The sequence below is a fragment of the Camelus bactrianus genome, chromosome 12 (assembly GCF_048773025.1).
Source record: "Camelus bactrianus isolate YW-2024 breed Bactrian camel chromosome 12, ASM4877302v1, whole genome shotgun sequence".
Classification (NCBI taxonomy): Eukaryota; Metazoa; Chordata; class Mammalia; order Artiodactyla; family Camelidae; genus Camelus; species Camelus bactrianus.
The window spans coordinates 14150686-14171536 of NC_133550.1; the positions used below are offsets into that span (position 1 = coordinate 14150686).

Sequence of the window (20851 nt, forward strand, 5' to 3'; positions counted from 1 at the left end):
GAGGGAGCCAGGCTGGGAGGGAGGTGGGGGGGTGGGGAGGGAGAAAAAGAAAGAAAATATTTTCCGTGTCCCCGCCTGCAGAGTCAGTGTGCGGTTTGGGAGAAAATGTGTCGGATATTTTGGGGCGGTCACGTGGGCGGGCGGGCTCCGAGAGGCCCCGGGACCGTCCCAGCCTAGAGCCCGTGCCCCCCCAGAGCCCCCCATCACCGCCAGCCCCTGCCACTGCGACGCTCCATCCCCGCGACCGCCCGACGCCGGGACCTCGGGGCTCGGCGGCCTCCCTTCCCCCTCCCTCCCCCTCCAGGTGAGTCAGGCGGGGAAGCAGGCTCGGCCGCCGCGGACGCCCGGGTCCTCCGGTGAGATGGGCCGGGGGCGGGGGCGCCGGGGAGCGACGCGGGTCAGTCCCTCCCCGGACTGGTCCGGCCGTCCGCGGGGGTGGAGGGGGGCTTCCTGGCCCCGACTTGGGGGTCAGCCCTGATGTGGGAAGGGAATGGGGAAGATTTTAGACAGACTGGCCAGAGCTGGGCTTTATCCACCCTTTTTTTTTGCGGTGAGGAGTCGGGGAAGAGCTGTGGGGGAAGTCTTCAGCCAGGGGGCTTCTACCCTACTTTTGTGCCTGGAGTGGGAGGGGAGACAGGGTTTCCTCCTGCGGGGAAAGTCTACCACTCGCCTTTCTTCAGGCTTCCCCTGGAGAATCTGAGGGGAGGATTTTTGGTCCACGCTGGTTCAAGTTCCTCCTTCTCTAGTGGAATGGCACAGCTCGGACATCAAAAGGGCAAGGAAAAGGTCCAAGAGGCAAGTGATCCTGGCCCTCTGGGTCCAGAAGTTTGGAGAGACAAGTGGATAGGATAGGGGTCTATGAAGTTCCCTTGAAGCGCAGTCAGGATTCCCTCTCTCATATCCCCAACCTTGGGTGTGAGTCTTGGCTCCCTCCAGCCAAGGTGGGGGGCTCCTCGGGAGTATTCTTGAGGGGAGTCTGAATGCAACAAAAGAAGATCAGGGAGACTGGGGCGGGGATCCAGGAGTCCCAGTCCCGGAGCCCCGCGGACGCTGCCTCTCTGCCTCCAGCACTTACAGTTCAGTTCCCTCAGCCTGACTCAGTGTGTAGGAGGGAATCTCTGCAGGTGGCCAGGGAGTAAGAGTGTGCAAGGTTAGGGGAGCAGGGGAGCCTGAGGAGGGGTCTGTAGGACAAGAAGCTGAGATGACTGTGCCCCTTCAAGGCCCACGTCCAAGGGCAGCTGCAATCCCGGTCTTCAAGTCTGAGGCTCCTGCCCTTACTTCTGTCACTCCTCAGATGCTGACTTGGGGTTGATGACCACAGGTGGTGTCCCATATCTTTGAGGCAAGAAAAGACAGGGCAGGGGAGGGGGCAGGAGGCAGTGTGTGCAGGGTGCCTGGAGCCTGGGTATCCCAAATAGAGAAACACACACACACATGCATACACATGCTGTGGCTTAGAGCCTAGTAGGCAGCACAGGGCACACACCCCCACCCCTGGCTCAGAAAGCCACCTAACTGGCACCTCCAGTTCCCCCCTCTGCCCCACCCTACCCGTGCCCTCTGATGCCCACACACATTCCACTGGCACTGCCTGCCTGCCTGCCTACCTCCTGGGCACTGCCCCTCCCTGGGGCCAGTGAGGTAGAGGGAGGGCACCTGGGGATGGGAGGTGGAGACTCAAGGGTCTGGACTCCCCCAAGGGTGGCACAAGGCCAGGAAAACCGGGCCCACCACTACCTCCTGGGGAGCCGGCTGGGGGCCCAGGCTAGAGCAGAGGATGCCTGGGTTCTCCGCCCAGGCTGGGGATGGGGTCATGGAAAAAGGTGGTCGTGTTTATACAGAGGGGAGGGGGGCAGCGGGTGGAGAGCAGCCGACAAGAGCAGCTTTGTTCCAGGCTCTGGAGCGGGCAGGGTGCAGAGAGACGCCCCCCCATCCGGCAGCCCCCTTCATCCATGCCTTCCCCTCAACTCCACCTCAGCTCTAAGAGACAGCTTTGTAAGGGCCCCTTTCCCCCAGTCAGCCCCCCTCCATCTGAGGGGGCATCTTGAGAGTAGAGAAGTGTATTCTCCCTTCCATAGGTCCCCTAAAGAACCCAGGCCTCTGTGTCCCTACTTTAGGATTTTCTTTTACTCTCTGTGCCATTGTGTTCAATTACTTGGTCCCTTCCTCTAATCTGGACTTCAGACTGTCCCCTTCACAGCCAAGGCAGAGAAACCAAGGCTCAGAACTGGGATGAATCTGTCCCCTTTCTCTCTTCACTCAATTCTCAAGTCCCTTCTCTGAGGCAAAATAGGAGGAAGGCCAGAGAGACCTGGGCTGTCCTTTGCTCACTTCCAACTTCATTCCTCGGTAAGGACCAGGAGCCTGAGCATCCTTTTCTGGGACCCCCAAAGTACTCCTGCCCCACCCTCAGGTCTCTGTTTCCCACCTACAGGTGAGAAGCAAAGACAATAAATGCTGGAGTGCAGAGCCAGGTTCCCAGTCTAAGCCAGTCTGGGGAGGATGGGGGGGACCTCTAGTAGCTTCTCACCCTTGGCATTGGAGGGGTTAATCCACCTGGAATGTGGCCCAGCCTGTTGAGCTATGGCCCAGGGGCCTCAGGGGCCCCGAACTCCTGGCTCTACCTGGGTTTAACCAGGGATGAGGACTTTAGGGAATAGGGGAAGGAAAAGGAGAGGGACCCTGGGGGCTCGGAGCTGAAGCTTTTAGGGCTTGGGGAGACACTGGGCTGAAGAGTCAGGGTGCTGTGGATGTGGGTGGTGCCTAGTGAGGGGCAGGGGCTATTTCATGCATTGGGACTGGGTGAAGGATGGTGGTTTGGTGTCAGAGTTCCTGTAACCTGCAGGACAATTTACCCTCAGGAGCTTGAAGGCCAAGGAAGATGAGAGATAGAAAAGAAAGGAAGAAAAAAAAAGCAGAGGTACAAAGATTGAGAGATACTGATCTTAGAAGCAAAGACTGATGGAAAGAGATGCAGAAATACCCATTACCTACCTCTGGGCCTGCCCACCCCCAGGACACTATGTGTTTCACTTTCTCTTGGTTCTTTTCTGACCTTTTTCATCTCAGTCCATTAAGGTTCTGGTGGGTAGAGGAGGTGCCCAGGCTGGGGTGACTCTCCTTCCCCAGCCCCTAACTTCCTAGAGTGCTGGGTGGTTCTGAGGCTCCTGGGAAAGCCAACCTTTCCCTTGTCAGAGCATCAGGAGAGAGACCTCCTGCCTGGCTCTAGGATTCCCACTTCCTATCTTCTTCCTTCCTTCTTCCTTCCCCTCCCCCTCCCATTCCCCTAAACTCAGGTTAAAAATCCCTGGTGGCATGCTACATTTGAGGGCAGGCAGGATGCAGGAGGGCTTCCTAGAAGAGACAGAAGAAATGGAGAAGCAAAGTAAGCAGAGGACAGGGAGAGGAGTTTCCTAGCATCCTTCCTACCTGGCACACAGAGGGGCTTCCATCAACATCTGTGGATTTGAAGAGAGGTAATTGGAGACAGACAGAATTGGAAAAGGAAACTGGTAGAGGGAGTACTGAAGAAGATGGAAACAGAAGGAAATGCAAATTAAGAAAGGTATTGTGGGGAGGGTATAGCTCAGCGGTAGAGCGCATGCTTAGCATGTGCAAGGTCCTGGGTTCAATCCCCAGTACCTCCGTTTAAAAATTAATTAATTAATTAATTAAAAATGAAAAAAAGAGAAGTATGGAGGAAGAGAAGGTACCAAGACAAATAGGGTGAAACACATATAGCATTTAGCACGTGCCCTATATTATCCTAGACATTTTACATATGTTAAATTATTTAATCCTCAAAACAACCTTAGGAGGTGCCCCTATTATTATTCCCAACTGACAAATGAGGGAATTGAGGCACAGAGAGATTAATATGCCCAAGGTCCTGCAGCTGGCGAGTGGTGGGGATCAATTCAGGTCATCTGGCTCCAGAGCCTGTGTTTCAGAGAGGTGTAGTGCCCTCAAGCTACAACAGAGATATGTTTGCTTTCTCCAGGTTGATAGAGTGTGAAACTTGGCTCCACCATTTACAGCCATGCAACCTTAAACCAGTCACTTAACCTCAGTTTACTCATCTGTGAAATGGGATCATAATTCCAACTTCACAGGATTGATGTCAGGGTTAAATCAGTTGTCCAGCCCCATGGTGATACTTAATGATCACTTCTCAGCTTAGGAGTCCTATCTGCCAGGAGTCTGAAGACTATCATTCACCTTAGAAACTCAATTTACCCTTCGGGGAAAGTTTCTCTGAGCCTGCATAAGCATCTGTCCTGCCTCCCCTACAGGCCTGAGCCTGGGCAGTCCAGACCCCAGCAGCAAAGAGGAAAAAGACTGCACCTGGGAGAGGGCAATGGGGCTTGGAACCTCAGCGTGATCGTTCTCTGATCCCTCCTTTTCCTCTCTTTCTCCTTAGGACTCTTGGAGACCCAGTGAGCAGGCCAGGCAGGGCGGGCACGGAGCCTCCCAGGCCAGGGCAGTGGGCATGGGCGGGGGCTGTGGCTGAAGAAGTCCCCCGCCCACTGCAGACCCCAGGGAATTCAGCCTCCCACACTGCAGCTGCCATGGCCACCAATAAGGAGCGACTCTTTGTGGCTGGTGCCCTGGGGCCTGGCTCTGGCTACCCAGGGGCCGGCTTCCCCTTCGCCTTCCCAGGGGCACTCAGGGGGTCTCCACCTTTCGAGATGTTGAGCCCTAGCTTCCGGGGCCTGGGCCAGCCTGACCTCCCCAAGGAGATGGCCTCTCTGTGTGAGTCTCAGGGATCTTGGGGGATGAGGGCAGGTGGTAACAGGAGGGCACTTGGTGGGTGGATGATAGAGAAAAGCACCCCAGTTAGGAAGGCAGGCAGAGCTGGGGGGTTGATCTAATAGAGTAGGTGACAGAGGTGGCTCAGAGAGGGTTTGGATGTGGAGCAAATGGAAATGTTTGCAAATGAGAGTTCTGTGCAAACAGGATGGGAAAGTGACATGCCGAAAATCTGGGGCTCTGAAATTGCCTCCTGGGTGAGTCAACTAGCAGGAACACCTTCGCAGGGGCAGGCAGGCGTGGGTCTGGTGACATTAGAAGCTTCTGCCAGCTTGCAGCTGGGGATATGGGGAGCCAGGCTGGGAAGTGAAGGGTCTGGGAGGCCAGTCAGCTGACTCTGATGTCAAGAGGTGACATTGTTCTGAATTAGGGGGAGGCTGCAAAAAGAGGAAAGGAAAGGAGGGGAGGGTGTAGCTTAGTGGTAGAGTGCATGCTTAGCATGCATGAGGTCCTGGGTTCAATCTCCAGTATCTCCACTAAAATAAATAAGTAAGTAAATAAATCTAATTACCTCCCCCCCTAGCAAAACAAAACAAAAAAAGAGGAAAAGAATCAAGTGCCAGGTGTCCAAGGATGTGTGAGGTTAGGAAATTTCGCTCTTAGTTCTGGAGAAGGTGAAGACAGCCACAAAGAACGTAGCCCGTGTACCATAAGTAATCCTGGGGAGGTGGAGGGGGGGGTGTTCCAGAAGCATCCTCTCCTCCAGCCATGTGGGTCTGGACTCCTCCCCTCTCTCTAGGTCTGGCCTGGTGCCCACAGGCTGTGCAGATCCCTACTTGTCCCTCAGGCCTGCCATCTTTGGGTGAAGCCTTTGAGTGCTGACAGCAGGCAAGCCTCAGCCCTCTCCTCTTCCCTCTGGATCCTCTCTCCTCCCACTTGGTAGCTGTCCTTCCTCACTATGCCATTCCAGGCGTGGGTGCCTGTGAGCTGGAGGGCTGGGATGCTGGCCTCTGCAGGGTAGAGGATCAGCATAAGAGCTGGTATAGAGAAGGCCTGGAAAGCAGGGCAGAGGCACAGTCCCAGAGAGACAGAAACAGAGACAGAGAAGAAAAGACCGAAAGACAAAGACACATCCTTTATAGCTGCACAAGCTCAGAGAGAGGCGGAGAGAAGGGGCCCTGCCTTTAGGAGCGGGCACTCAGAGGGTTGTGTGTGTGTGTGTGTGTGTGTGTGTGTGTGTGTGTGTGTGTGTGTGTAAAGGGGTGACTGGATGGGGCTGGCAGCTCTACTGGAAAGAGTGTGTTCATCTGGAGGAGGCATGTGCATGTGTGCTAGGGCCATAGGCAGTTGTGTGTGCACAGCATGTCCCTGAGACGCGGCTCATACACAGAATTCCAGTGTGTGCAACAAAGAATCAGTGTAAGGAGTGAGGCAGTGTTTAATAGGGCTGCTGACGGTGTGTCTGGTGTTTGGTGAGGCCTGCCGGTGGCCTGTCTGTAGTTCATCAGGGGTTATTTGGGTGGCATGCAGGTGAACAGGAGAGTACAAAGCCCCCCTTTTTGGAAACCTCAGCTGGGCTTCCCCTACCTCACTGACACTCCATGAATCTGTCCCAGGGTCTGGGAGGTGGGAAGGAACCACCCTCCCTACATGAATGTACTTCTTGCAGAGAATCGTACAACTCAATCCCTTGGGACTTGATTTTCCCAAGTTCCGGCCTAGGCAACCAAGGGAGCGGGTGTGAGGAGGGAGCGGGAGAGAATGCCGAGGGCCAGCAGCTAGGCCCCAGTGAAGTTCTCCGTGTGCCCCTTTGCCCTGGACACTTTGAGATCAAGGTCATGGTTCAAAGTGAGGTCAAGGTAGGCAAAGGGGTCAGACTAGGCTTTAACCCCAAAGCCTGCCTTGAAGGAGGGGGGGCTGAAAGAAGAAATCCAAGGAAGGAGCCAGAACCAGGGCAGGTAGCTGGGGAGGGTGTGGCTGGCAGCGGGGGGACAGGCCTGGGCAGAGAGGTGGCGGTGGGGTGGGGAGGCAGAAAAGGCCCGGGTCCAGACAGCTTGCCTGGGAGTGGGGCATGCAGCACCTAGTGGTGAATAAGAGGGAGGCAAGGGGGAGAGGAAGGGATCCCAGAGTCTAAGAGACCTCCCATCGCAGGAAAGCAGTGGAAGGGGGAAAGAGTAGTCTCCCATTTCTCTGACCTGCTGTACCTTCTTGGCTGGGCTGTCTAATGGAGGGAAATTGGAGGCTGGAGTCTGATGCCAAAGCCACACTCACCTGGAGTCTGGGTCTCTCTTCAATCTCTCTCCCCCCTGGTCTGTGGGAGGGAGTGTGGTCCGAGATGGAGTCTGGAACTTCTCCCTGGGATTGGCTCCTGGCTCCTGCTGCTGGGTCCCTAGCACCTTGGAGACATTCATGTTGGGAAGGGCAGTCTTGCTCCACCTCTTGGGGGGTGCTCCAGGGGCCTGAGTGGGTAAGGCAGGCATCTCAGATCCACCGTATGGTGGAGGAGGGGAGCGGGAAGGGGAGCATGTGCTGCCCGGGCAAGCGCAGGCCTGAGTGCGTGCATGGGAGAGCAGAGGGGTGTGTGTGTGTGTGTGTGTGTGTGTGTGTGTGTGTGTGTGTGTGCGCAGGTTCGGGTGTGCTTGCTCACACGTGCATGAAACCCTGGTGTCTGTGTCCCCTTGGAGCTCTGTGTTTGTGACACTGGTGCGTTGTATATTTGCTTTATCAAGACTGCAGGGAACAGAGAATGATGAGAGGGAAGGGAAGCTTTGCCCCCCTCCCCATCTTGAGGAGATAGCTGTGGTCCTGAGGACCTTTCCCTGCTAGTCCTCCGAACTTGGGGACAGTGTCTCTGCGGCAAGGAGCCCAGGCTGCCCCCTACTCAGTCACATGGAAAAACAGGGCAGGCTGGCACAGGAAGAGAAAGAGATTACTTAGAAGAAACTGAAAAAGAGAGACTCAGAGACATAAGCAAGATGAGAGGGAACTACAAAGGCTAAAAGGCGCAGACACAGAGAGAATCCAGCCGCTGGGAGAGGCAAGGAGAGTGAGCCGGCGGGCCCGGTGGTGAGCAGGCGGCAGCGAGGCCTCCTTCAGGAAAAAACCCCAGCCGACTGCCTCCCTCCCCTCCCCTCCTGGTCTCTCCTGCTTGGGCTCGGGCTCCAGCTCCAGGCCGACACAAACGGGGCTTTGATTGCAACAGGAAACCTCTCCGGCGGGGGGAGCTGGGCAAGCCGCCGCCACTGGGGCCCAGGCTGCACCCCCCTCTCCTGGCCCCCTACCCGGTCCCAGCCCCCACCCTGCCCAGCACTCCTCAGCCCTGCTTTGGGCCCCGTCCCTCCTTCACACCTCCCTATTCCTCTGCTCCACTGTTGCCCCCTCCACCAGAGACCCTTCCCATCACCCTTCAGGTGGGACTCCTAAGTTAGGGCATACCCTTGGGGTGGGGCCTTCTTTGCTTTGAAATATCCATCTTCAGTTTTTTGAGGGAAGGTTATGAAGGAAAAGGAGAATTTAGCATGAGGAATTCTGAGTCAGGTATCCTCCAGCCCCTTCCAGAAGGTGGCAGGAGGGAAGCAAAGGAGGGATGCTGAAGGAGTTAGCTGTCCCTACCCACCACAGCCCCTAGTTGGCCAAACTCATCCTTGCCAGGGTGGTGGAAGTTCTGAGGGGTAACCTCGCCAGACTCAGTGTGAATAGCCTCATCAGTGGGGGAGGGGTAGAACTCTTCTTTGCCACTGGGGCCATACCTTTGTGGGGCTCTAGCTGGGAGGGGTGTGCCGTGGTGGTGGGGATCATAGGGAAGGAGGTGAGTCAGGCAGCAGCCCCCCCTCATACTCCCACCAGGCTGGTGGAGAACATCTGGTTCCCATGAAATGCTAGAAGGCTAATGGGTCTAATTGCTGCAATAAGGGCTGGGGGGACTTTGGGGGAAAGAGGGGGCACTAGATTCCCCCATCCTCTTACCTTCTCCTCAAGGCTGTACAAAGACTGTCTAGAATGGGGTCTTGAGGTTTGGGGGTTAGGGTGAGTTTGACACTCCAAAGCCTGGTCCCTTCTAAGGGCCCCTCTCCCTGCAGTGCCTGGGAAGCACACACAGATGGCGTGATGAGGAGTGGGGTGCATCTGGTAAAGAGAAAGGGGGGCTATTGAGGACTCATGACTTCCTGGAGCCCTCCCCCAACTCCTCCTGTGCCCCACTCCCAACCCCCCTCCCTGTGGCCTGGCCACTTCTGGTTCTAATTACCAACCAGGCAGGCCTGACTTAATTGGGACCTTTCAGATTTCGAAGGGGGGGAAGGGTGGCGGGGGTGGGAGAGTAGGGGGGTGGAATGACATCCTAGAGTTGACTGATCAGGACTCTTTCCCCCTTGTTTTGGGGGTACTCTTTATTTTGCACTTAAGTGACTTTTTTGCCACTAGCCAGGTTCCATTCAGAAATCTATCGCCCCTTTTTTCTTTTTGTGGGGGATGGCTGGATTCAGAATAGGGTATTTGGGGCTGGGGGTAAGTACAGGATGCTCAGGCAGGATTGCAAAGAGCACTGCATTCCCTCTGCATCCCTGCATCGAGCCCCCCGGTCGGCCCTGCCACCCCGCGCCCCCTCATCCGCCAGCCAGGCCCTCCTTCCCAGCCCTGCCCCCCTCGGTCCCCAGGAGCCACCCCGGCCCCTCCTCCGCGCCTGCCTTCCTTTCCCTCGCCTACTCTGGCACCCCTTCCTGCTCTTTATTCTTCCAAACTGGCGCCCCACTCCTGCGGCACCCCAGTGCGCCCCTCAGCCGGTACAACAGATTCTTAGAAAAGCGCGCCCCGCCCTGGCCCAGCCACCGCTGCCGGGCGGGGGAAGGGGCCGGGCCGGGCGCCGCTCCCGCTCCCCCGGCGCTCCCCGTGTGAGCGGCGCTGACAGAGCCGGCTGGGCCGGCCCGCCGGGCGGCCGGGCGGCGGACGGCGGGCGGGGCCCGGGGGGAGGGGGCGGTTTCCGGGAGTCGCCGCCGCTGGCGCTGTCCCCGGGCCAGGGTCCCCGATCCGGCCCGGCCCGGCGAGGGCAAACTCTTGACGTGGCCAAGCCCCCGCCCCCCTCACCCGCTTCTCGGCCGGGCGAGGGCGCTCAGTGCCCGGAAGGGGCCCGCAAGGGAAGAGTGGGGCGGCCCTCGGAGATCCGAAGGGCACTAAGTGTGGCATTGAAGGGGAGAAGGGGCAGTGTGCCTCTGGGTTGGGGTGGGGGGCGGCGGTATTTGATGGCTTTGAGCGCAGTTACCGACCAGACTCGCAGTTATTCTGAGAGGGGTACCTGGCACTTTGGGGCGGTTGGCACGGTAGCGACTCTGGGGGAGGGGAGTTGGCACTCTGGAGGGCAGTGTCGTCCGAGGCGCAGTTGGCACGGCAGGAACAGTTTGGGGTGGGAGTCTTGTGCTCTAAAAGTGAAGTCAGGTTCGAGGAAGGGGCCCTGGGAGAGACAGCGGAGGCGCTCCGGGAGTGTCAGCCGCGGGATGGGGTTTAGGGGACTCGAAGGGAGGCGGCCCGGGCCGCGGCGGAGGGAGGACCGTTCCGGCTAGGAGGGGCAGACTCGGTCTGCGCTGGAGGGGCGGGGGGACTCCGCCGCGGCGCTGGCGACGGCCTGGGCGGGGTGGGGCGGGGCCGGGTCAGGAGGAGGTGAGCGCGCCCGGCCACCCGCCCCGAGGGGGGTTCCCGGAGAGTTCATGGCGGGAGCGCGCTCCGGCCCTCCAACCGGGGGTGGGGAGGACGGGAAGGAAGGAGCAGGCCGCGCGCGCCGAGCCGCAGGAATGTGCTGTTCGGGCCTGTAGCGCGCGCGCGGAGGGAGAGGGAGGAGCCAGGCCTGGGAATGAGGGGGTGGAGGTAGTGCAGGTCCCCGGGATCAGGAGAACTGCCTTGCGCAGGGAATCTCCATGTTCTCTCCCTGGTCCTCCTTGACACCCCTGCCTGTATTGACTTGTACGAAAAAGGGAGTGTTTAGGGGGAGGGGGAAACTAGAAGGGAAATGCGTGTGCTCGGTTTCTCCACTCCTTCCCCCATCCCAGACCCGGGCACGCGCCTAAGTGCAAAAGCTTGCAAAGCCTCGGGGCTGTGGAGGGAGAATCCTTGCAAGCATTCTCCCGAGCCAGGTGTGCTTGCACAAACGTGTGTGCACCTCTGATTTTATGCGCGTGCAGACATGCATGTGCACTATTGCATATTTGCAAATGCGTGGTGCCTGCCAAGATAAATGCATGCACAGATGTGTCTCTAAGCAAGCGCGCGCGCCGAGATGCGAGTGTGTGTATGTGCGTGCTCCACTCCCAGCTCTGCTCATCTTGGTGCCCGGCCCCCTTCGCTCTCCAAGCCCCACCCCCCACCCCTCCGGGCTTCGCTTTTACAAAAGGTCTCCCCAGTGCTAGCCGCCGAGGCGCCCAGAGAGAGCCGGACCGCGGCTGGAGCGGCAGCCCCGGCTCTGCGCCCCGCCCAGTCCCTTTCCCCTGCTGGGGATACCCCTCTTCCCCGCCCACCCCTTACCCCCCATGCAGCCCGGCGCCCTATGCTAGCCCTCCCCCTCCCCCCCTCCAGGAGCGGGGCGCCGCCGGGGGAGGAGGGGGAATCGGCTGCGGGTCCTCGGTGTTCTAGCACCCAGCTTCCCTCCAAGCCGGGTCGCGATGTACGACTGCATGGAAACGTTTGCCCCGGGTCCGCGACGGCTGTACGGGGCGGCGGGACCCGGGGCCGGCTTGCTGCGCAGAGCCACCGGCAGCTCCTGTTTCGCCGGACTCGAGTCTTTTGCCTGGCCGCAACCAGCCAGTCTGCAATGTAGGTACCCGAGCCCGGGGGTGGCGGGGTGGGTGCAGGACAGGCAGCAGCTCGCTCTTTTCGTGTGTACAAGGTGGACCTGGGGTGCAAGCGTAGATTCTGAACCTTTCCATGTGCGAGCTGGGTGTGTAGGAAAGAGAGGTACTGGCCCTTTAAACGTGGGGGCCTCAGCGACTCCTTTGGGTGTGTGCAGTAGTATGTTGGAGTGTGTGTGTGTGTTTTTACGGTGGGTGTATAGATAGGACCTGTGGTTGATGCCACTCCAGAGTTCCCGGGAATAGGGAGAGGCCAAGGTGCGTTTGTAGTTTGTGCCGGCATGTCCAGTGGCCCCGGGGGGCTATGGCACCCAGGACCGTGGGTGGCGTTTGTAGCTTCCATGTGGGCAGCTGGAAGTGTAAAAAAATTATTTGCAGAGCGTGTGCATCCTTGGAGTGTGCAGCGCCAAGGCCAGGAGGTGCGGGTGTGGAGGTAGGGGTCTCCACGCAGCGTCGCCCTCCGCCAACGTTGGCAGGTCCACATGTTTGTGGCTTGAGGCCGGGAGGGCGTGTGCCCTTCGTGGCTGCGGGGGCGGTTTTGGAAAGTGCTGTGCTTGAGCGTGCATCCTGTGTGTGCTGCGTGCGGGGTGGAAGGGGTTGTGCACACAGCGGGACCAGGCTGGGTTCTGGCGCCCCCACCCCCTTTGAAAAAAGAAATCTTAGGAAATGTGTGTAGGATTGTGTACACTTTTTCCTATGGCTCCAACCTGCAACTTCAGTAGGTAGCAAAAAGTTTCAAGCAAAGTCTGTGTATGGTGAAGGGTGGCCTGGAGGTGGCAGCGGCCGAGGAACACGAGTCCTGGGTCCCCAAATATACATCTTCCCTTCTCTGTGAAATGGGAGATGCCAGGCCTGGGGCCCTGGAACCCCTTTCCAGAGCGGTAATAAAAAGCCGGGGACTGAGAGGCAGTAAAAATGAAGTCCAGATGAGAGGCGGCTTTGAAGCCCGGGCCGAAGTGCCTGGCGGGGGTGGGGGTTGGGGAGGGGCCGGGAGAGAAGCCTGGAACACCCCCGAATTTCCCGGGGGCTAGGATGGCGCTAGTAGCCTGGGGACGCGGAGCTGGGGGGCACGCTGGGAAGGGGCGGGCGCCCGGGGAGTGCGTGCGCGGGGTCACCGAGCCCCCGCCAACGCGCCTCGCTCCTTGGCACTCGGCAGCGCTGTTTACGAGATCGACTTTTTTTTTTTTTTTTTTTTTGGTCTTTTAGTTCCAGGGTAGAGCTGCTCAGATTCAACAACTGGGAAACTGGAAGGAGGAGGTGGCAAACAGGAGACCGTACTGTGGGGTGGGGTGGGGCAAGAGTGAAAAACGTAGCATTTAAAGGGCGGAGAAAGCATGAACTACTGCCTTGCACCAAATCCTTGTAATTCTTCACCTTCCTCTCTCGGCCCAATAGGATGGGGAACTGGGGCTGTTGGGAGGGGTGCTGAGGCAGAAAGACTCTCCCAGGAAGGGTTTTAGTGGGGGCTGGGCAGGGGCCCTTTTTTTTTTTTCCGGGGCCCACAGAAGCCCGTGGGACTTGGCTGGCAATATGCTTTTGCATTTCAGTTTGGACCAACAGTTTTGGCCTCTAGGGTCTTGGTGGCCTTCAGACCTGCTCCACACATTTTCAGAGAGAAAGTTAATTTAGACCTGTGTGCCTAAACCTGGGGAGGAAAGATGTCCTTTGAGGGGAGGACCACTCGGTGTGTTTGTGTTTGGTGGCTTTGGTGTCCTGGTGCTGCGTTGGCAGGCTGTGGGTGTTTGTCTGGTGGCAGAGCTGCTCCCTTGCAACTGTGAAGTGAGTGATGGGTGTCGTGTGTCCGCTCTCTCACTTGTGCATCCACCTCCCGCGGTGTGGCTGGAGTGAGTGTGCCTCTGTGTCTGCCTCGGGGTTCTTCTGTGCCAGGGTCCAGTTGGGGTACAGGAGCCCACTGGTAATGTGCCTGCTTTGTGCCCTGTGTGTTGTTGATGTGTGAGAGTGCCTCCAAGGAGGTGTGTGTCAGATTGTGAGTCCAGGCTTCTCAGCCCTGGGCCTCGCAGCTGGGAGTGTTTACAGCCGGTTATAAAGAGTTTGTTTGAAGCTCCGCTCAGCCTGGCCAGGAATTTCCTCAATTTCAGCAATTTGGGCTTTAAAAGGAGAAAAACCCAGAGCCCACCCCCCTCCTCCCCAGCAGGGGCCCCTGCCTAGCCAAGAAGCGGCAGGCATCCCGACGGTGGGGTCTCAGGGCTGAGAAGGGGATCTGAGCAGAGTTGACCCAATTAGCCTCCTGCGCACTCGCCCCCAGCTTGACCAGAGCCACTAGTCTGCGCTTTAGGCTTCAGGGGCAGGGGTGTGCCAGAAGGGTGCTGAGAAGGGTTGACAGTACCACGTAGACAAGAAAAGCTGCCCCCAGGGGGCCTGTCTCCCTGACGCCCCCAGTCTCATAATTGGCTGGCACAGGCCCATGCCAGTCTGACCGCACCCAGGCCCTTTCGCAAGAGAGGAAATGAGGCAGCGCTCTGCGGGCAGGGAGGGCATCAGCGCCGAGTGAGCACCAGCCCACGCAGTGGCCTGTGGGCAGCACGTGTGCCCTCAGAGGACACTGGGACTGGCCTTTCCGGCATACCAGCCTGCCCCCCATCTCTCAGCACCAGCCCCCTTGGATCTCCCGCTCCATGCTGAATAGACTCCAGGCACCCTTCTTCCCTCCCCTCCCCTCCCCTCCTCTCTCCTTGTTCATTGGGGAATCTCTCTCCAGCTGGATTCTTATGCTAATCGAGTGTCTGTGTGTGTTGGGGGGCAGGGAGGGCTTCCCTCCCATGGGGAGGGTGGAGCTGGCCCGGAACCCGGACATCCTGGGCATTCCTCTGCCCTTTTGGTGGCCTGGGTGGACTTCTGACCAGGTGGGCTGGCTGCAGCGGGTTAGAAGGAAAAAGGTGTTCGTGAGGTGGGTGCAAGCAAGGGGCACTCCTTAGGGAGGGTCTTAGGGTTTTCTTGTGTTAACTTGGGCCCTCCAGGTTTGGGCAACAGGTCTTACCGGTTGAATAATTTAATTTCTAGATTTTTCCAGCCTCTGAAGATCAACCACACAGCCAAAAAACATTTATTCAGCAGCCTCGCAAACAGAGGGTGTCCTCCCCACACACACTCTGCGTGGCGTGGGCTGAGATCTCTTTGGAGCTGTGATTGAGTACTTGCGGGGAAGTTTAGGAGTGAAAACATCCCTCAGAGAGGGTCCAGAGATGGCTCCCCTCCCCCACCGGCCCTGTTTACCCACTGTCACCTGACTTTTCTCCGGTTTGCTACACCCCCAACAGCTTCTAGACCTGAGAATCGGAGCAAATACCTGTCTCCCTTCTTCCAGCTTCTCTAACTCCTGGTGAGGCCATGGAGATCTGGTCAGAAGAGCCAAGAACCTTGGCTCCATCATTAGCTGGCAGTGCGGTGTGGCACTGGGCTGGTCACTTCCCTCTTTCGATCTGTTTCTTCAGGTGTAAAATAAGGCTCTTGCACGTGCCTTAACCTACTTTCCTAATACCTGTGTCCCATTTGCTCCACTGTCTTGGCGGGTTCTGGGGGAAAGGACATTGGCAGCTGTTTGCGGGGTGGTGTGAGAGGGATAAGCCCAAGGATTGTCTACCCTGTACTGCTTGAGAGAAAAATGAGGTTCTAGACTACTGAGTGTGCCAGCGGGTCATTTAGCCCAGTGCTAGTTACAGGTGGCCTTGACTTGCCTACTGACCCCAGATCTATTGCCTCATGTGGAGGAGAGTGGTAGGAGGTAGGCTGCCTGACAGGGGCCTGATATGACAGGGAGTGACTGGGGAGTTCAGAGCCATGGGCCATAACCCCTCCACACACCCACTTTATAGCTGTGGAAACTGAGGCCCAGAGAGGTTAACTTCCAGAATGGCCTGGACCTGGACTTTGAGTTGAGCAGTTCATGTAGGGCATCATTGTAGGGGGAGATGGCCAGACTGGGAGGTAAAGTTATAGTGATTGTTTGGAATTTCTGGAAGTGTTTACTAGGGGACTGGATATGGGTTGTTGGGACTTTTAATGACCGTGGTGGCGAGGGTGTTGGCACCTCTGAGCCGGAGGAAGAAGTAGGAATGGGTGGGTAGGTGTCTGATGAGGATGCCTAGAAATCTGAAGGGTCCTTCTCCCCTGACCCTCACATCACTGCTTCCCCCCAGCGGTGGAGACACAGAGCACTAGCTCCGAGGAGATGGTGCCCAGCTCGCCCTCACCCCCTCCACCTCCTCGGGTCTACAAGCCGTGCTTCGTGTGCAATGACAAGTCCTCTGGCTACCACTACGGGGTCAGCTCTTGTGAAGGCTGCAAGGTGTGTACGTGGTGGGGGCAAGTGCATCAGGCATCCAGAGTTCACTGAGTGAGGTCAGAGACTCACTGTGTGTGAGTGGGTATCCCTCTGGGGTGGGAGGGGGCTGCTTTGCGCAGAGGTGGTTAATTGATTGGGTCAGACCTGGGGTAACCTGCAAGGCCTGTGAGGGGCTAGTACACCCAGCCTCCTGCTTCACTGACCCTCCCTTACTCCCAACTCCAGGGCTTCTTCCGCCGTAGCATCCAGAAGAACATGGTGTACACATGTCACCGCGACAAAAACTGTATCATCAACAAGGTGACCCGGAATCGTTGCCAGTACTGCCGGCTACAGAAGTGCTTTGAAGTCGGCATGTCCAAGGAAGGTAGGCTCCGTGGCCTGCCTGGGCAGGAGCAGTCTGTCCTAGCCTGTGGTTGCCACCCTTTTCCCACTGGCCACCCCCACTTCCCTGACCTCTGAAATCCAGCCTGCCCTGGAGTACCGCCTCCTCCCCTCCAGTCCTGTTTGATTAGCTCCATTCACCCAGGAGACCCCACCCCTTCCCATTCTCCCTTCCTTCCTCCGAATGAGTGAATGGGGCTTACCACTGCACATTCCCTGTTTCTTGGGGAAGGTGGTGGGGCTTGGCAGTCCCCTCCCCTTCTCCCAGGACTGAGCCTGAGGTGGATCTGGGGTACCCCCCCCCTGCGCCATTGTGCTGCCAAGGCTATAAGTGGATATCCTGCTGCCTGCATATCCTGCCCCCCCTCCCCAGCTCCTGCAGGGTGACAGGAAGGGCAGGATGGAGCCGAATGGCCTGGGGAGGGAGCAGGGGCTGCAGGCCCTGGGTGGGGCTGGGGAGAGCCAGCCTGGGAATGGGAGCTAGTGTAGGAGACGAGGAGACTGAGGTCCAAACTGGGGTCCCAGGGAATGGATGTTCCTGATGAGGACTGAGCTAAATTAGGGTGAGAGGGGATATTCAGAGGGAGGTTCTGAGGGTCCTGACCCTCTCCTTGTGCCTCCTCCCAAGCTGTGCGGAATGATCGGAACAAGAAAAAGAAAGAGGTGAAGGAAGAAGGGTCACTTGATAGCTATGAGCTGAGCCCCCAGTTAGAAGAGCTCATCACCAAGGTCAGCAAAGCCCATCAGGAGACCTTCCCCTCGCTCTGCCAGCTGGGCAAATACACCACGGTGAGGAGTGGGTAGGGCCCCAGTGAGGGCAGGGGACCATTGGCTTTGGAGAATGGGTAGGGGTTGTGTGGGAGGCCGTGGTCTGGTGGGGCTGATGACAAGGAGGGCATCTGAATGCAGAAGGGAGAGCTTGGGAGATTGGCAGAAAGAAGACAGCCTCCCCAGCCTGAGGTGGGCCTTAGCTTGTATTCTCATCTGTCCTTCCCACAGAACTCCAGTGCGGACCACCGGGTGCAGCTGGATCTGGGGCTCTGGGACAAGTTCAGCGAGCTGGCCACCAAGTGCATCATCAAGATTGTGGAGTTTGCCAAGCGGCTGCCTGGATTTACAGGGCTCAGCATTGCTGACCAGATCACTCTGCTCAAGGCTGCCTGCCTGGACATCCTGGTAGGTTAAGCCCTGTGGCCTGTCTCCCACCGCAGCCTGACCCTCATATGAGACCAAGGAATTGACCCACATAGATTTCATTCTCTCTCCCAATCTAGGACTCCCTAGATCTCCTCAGAATCCAAGCTCTTTTTGTCTTAACCTCTGCCTCTTAGATCTGATCCTAGACTTCTGGATGCCTTGCCTCCTTCTGACTTATCTTCCCTCCAAGCTTCAGACCCTCCTCCTCCCTGCCTTCCTCCCCCTGTCTGCTTCAGGTGGCCCTCCTTCTGGACCTAACCTAACCTTCCACCTGCCCCTCATTCCCTCTTTTCCCCACCCCTCTACGTGCTCCTCCCCAGAGACATCACTCACCCTCCCCCCGCCCACCACCAGATGCTGCGGATCTGCACAAGGTACACCCCAGAGCAGGACACCATGACCTTCTCCGACGGGCTGACCCTGAACCGGACCCAGATGCACAACGCCGGCTTTGGGCCCCTCACAGACCTCGTCTTTGCCTTTGCTGGGCAGCTCCTGCCACTGGAGATGGATGACACAGAGACAGGGCTGCTTAGTGCCATCTGCCTCATCTGCGGAGGTGCGGGAGCGCCCTCTGGTGTTTGCTCGGCTACTTTCTCGCCACACCCCATACCTAATCTCCCACCAGGCCCAGACCTTGCCCTTATTCACAGACTCCTCAGTTCCAGTACAGACTCCCTGGCAGCCTGGGACATAGGACAAAAAGAGGGGCAGAGCTAGGGGGAGCTGAAGAGACCCAGATACTAGTGCTGACATAGAGGTCTGGGCAAGAGTGATTTACTAGAGAAAGCCTCTTGCTGAAGGGGTGACTGTACAGAGTGTGGAGCAGGGGACATGGTCTGGGTGGGGCTCCTGGTCTGAGTTTGGGACCTGGAGGGCCATTGGGCAGGGCCACTTGGGATCAGTCGCTTGTCACTGTCTTTCCCATCTCTTCCTCTCTCACTCCCCTGGGCTCGTCCCTACAGACCGCATGGACCTGGAGGAACCTGAAAAAGTGGACAAGCTACAGGAACCGCTGCTGGAAGCCCTGAGGCTCTATGCCCGGCGGCGGCGGCCCAGCCAGCCCTACATGTTCCCGAGGATGCTCATGAAGATCACCGACCTCCGGGGCATCAGCACCAAGGGTTAGTCGGAAGCGAATCTCCCCTCTCTCTTCCTGGAGCTGCTGGTCTCCAGGGTCAGGCAGAGACAAGAACAGAATGGGTGAGAACCAGGCAGCCTACATGGGCATCCTAGGTCTGCCACACACTAGTGTGGACAGTATGGGCAAATGCCTTTTTTATTGTATCTCATTTTCCTGTTTGCAAACTGGGCGGTACTTAAACCTACCTCCTAAGTTTTGTGAGGATGAAACGAGTTAACACACAGCAGGCTTAGAGCTGTGCTGAATTACAAATTCAGTTCCTCCAGTGCAGTGATGACACTTCCAGTTCTCAGTAGCCATGTGTGACCAGTGCCTAGTGCACTGGAGAGTGGAGATATTTCTATCATTGCAAAAATTCTATTGGACAGTACTGGTTTAGAAGGACGCCTGGCAGATCATGTTTGATAAATATTAGTTATAGTTGTAAATGTTATTAAGAACAGCCCTGGGACAGGGGAAGGGTGTAGCTTAGTCTTAGCTAAGCATGCACGAGGTCCTGGGTTCAATCTGCAGTACCTGTTAAAATAAAAAACAAATAAATAAATTAAATAAACCTAATTACCCCCCCCAAAAGCCCCCCAAAAGAGAACACAACAGCCCTAGGAACAACTGGCAAGCTATAGACATTATGAGGAGGGGTGGTGGTGTCTAGGCATTGGGACTAGAAGTTGAGCACTGTGATCTTTGAGGAGACAGACTGAAAGGATGGGACAAATGGGCAGCAGGCTTAGCAGAGAAAATAGGTAGGGGCTCCAGGGAGAGGGGTGGTCCCCGGCAACCCTAGAGTAGAGAGACGGTGACAGAGAGGCGGCAGGCCTGTGCTGGGAGCCCCCAGAGGGGAGTCAGAGAAAGATTAGGGAGATGGCCTTAAGGGTCTGTGCCTCTGCCCCCGTGAACCTCCTTGCCCTTCAATTGCAGGAGCGGAAAGGGCCATTACCCTGAAGATGGAGATTCCGGGCCCGATGCCTCCCCTGATCCGAGAGATGCTGGAGAACCCAGAAATGTTTGAGGACGACTCCTCGCAGCCTGGCCCCCACCCCAAGGCCTCCAGCGAGGACGAAGTTCCGGGGGGCCAAGGCAAAGGGGGCCGTAGCCCCCACTCTGACCAAGGCCCCTGACTTCCCCTGCTGTGGGGGTTGGGGTTCCAGGCAGCAGACTGACCATCTCTCAGACACCACCAGTGACTGGGGGAGGACCTGCTCTGCCCTCTCCCCATCCCTTCCAATGAGCTCCTTGTTTTTGCCAAAGTTTCCAGGGGTGCCTCTGTGTTCATCCCCTTCCTGCTCTAACCGGCTCCCTCCCCAGTCTTGGGGGCCTACCCTGTTCCTTCCAGGACAGAGGGCAGAGGGGTGAGCCTGGGTTTGGACTCTAAAACCTCAGCACTGCCCCTAGATACCAGGGTCCCAGGCTCCCCAGGACAGGAGGAAAACCCTGCCCTTCCACAGCCCCTTCCTCTGCCCGGTGCTTAGGCTTCTGGGAGCAAACAGGAACACTAGAGACCAAAAGTGGGGCATAGCGGGAGGGCTGAGCCCACCCTCTTGCCCCCGCCCTTGGTGCCTCATGCTGCGTAAGGCACCAGCCAGGTGCACGCTGCCCACTGTGCCCCATTCTCGTGCCAGGTCAGAGTGGGGCAGGCTGGGCCCTGCATTTCTGTGGGGGGGGGGGGTCAGAGGGTGAAAGGGACAGATGTAGGTCCATTCTGCACCTCTTTGCTTGGGCCCAGAGTTTACCCTCTGCCCTGCGTTACAGGCCCTGCCCCCAGCCCTGTCATGTGCCTTGGGCTCCCCCTGCCCCTCATCTCAGCCATGGGGCAGGGACCCTCTTACACTACAGAGGGGCCAAGGGATCCCTCTCCCCCTAGTGCCTTCCCCCCTTGACCCCCAGAGCAGCTTGGCCCAGGGAGAGGGGGGTGGGCACTGCTTAGCTGATCCCACCCTGACCCAGAGGAAGCCTCTATTTATTTATTAGCTTTTGTTTACACCCTGGAATTGACCCCTTCCTCCAGGGGTCTTGGGAGGGGGAGCCCAGGGCCCCTATGACCCCTCCCTTCTTCCTCCAATCCCCAGTTTGTATTTAGCTGCCAAATAAGATTCCCACTGGCTCCCCTTTTTCTCTGGGGGGGTCAGGGTGCTGTCCCCTCCCCTCTGTTTACATCGCCCCTCCACCCCGCTGTATTGCATATTGCTGAGTTTTCTATTTTTGCAAAATAAAGTGATGGAAACTCACATCATGTGGCTCCCT

The 20851-nt window shown here is 57.7% G+C and overlaps 1 protein-coding gene across 6 annotated transcripts; it reads left to right on the forward strand.

Moving 5' to 3' along the window:
- Nucleotides 1–43: 43 nt before the first annotated feature.
- RARG (retinoic acid receptor gamma) lies at nt 44–20835 on the forward strand. Of its 6 annotated transcripts, none has more exons than XM_074374791.1 (9): nt 44–356; nt 4421–4752; nt 15740–15888; nt 16111–16252; nt 16898–17058; nt 17269–17445; nt 17821–18025; nt 18432–18590; nt 19529–20835. In XM_074374791.1, the coding sequence occupies exons 2-9, from the start codon at nt 4569–4571 to the stop codon at nt 19726–19728; spliced, it is 1377 nt and encodes a 458-aa protein (XP_074230892.1). In that variant the 5' UTR covers nt 44–356; nt 4421–4568; the 3' UTR covers nt 19729–20835. The 6 variants fall into 6 exon arrangements, with proteins under 6 accessions (XP_074230892.1, XP_074230895.1, XP_074230891.1 ...); XM_074374790.1 differs by having other exon boundaries at nt 82–304; XM_074374792.1 differs by lacking the exon at nt 44–356 and adding an exon at nt 675–795.
- The last annotated feature ends 16 nt before the right edge of the window (nt 20836–20851 follow it).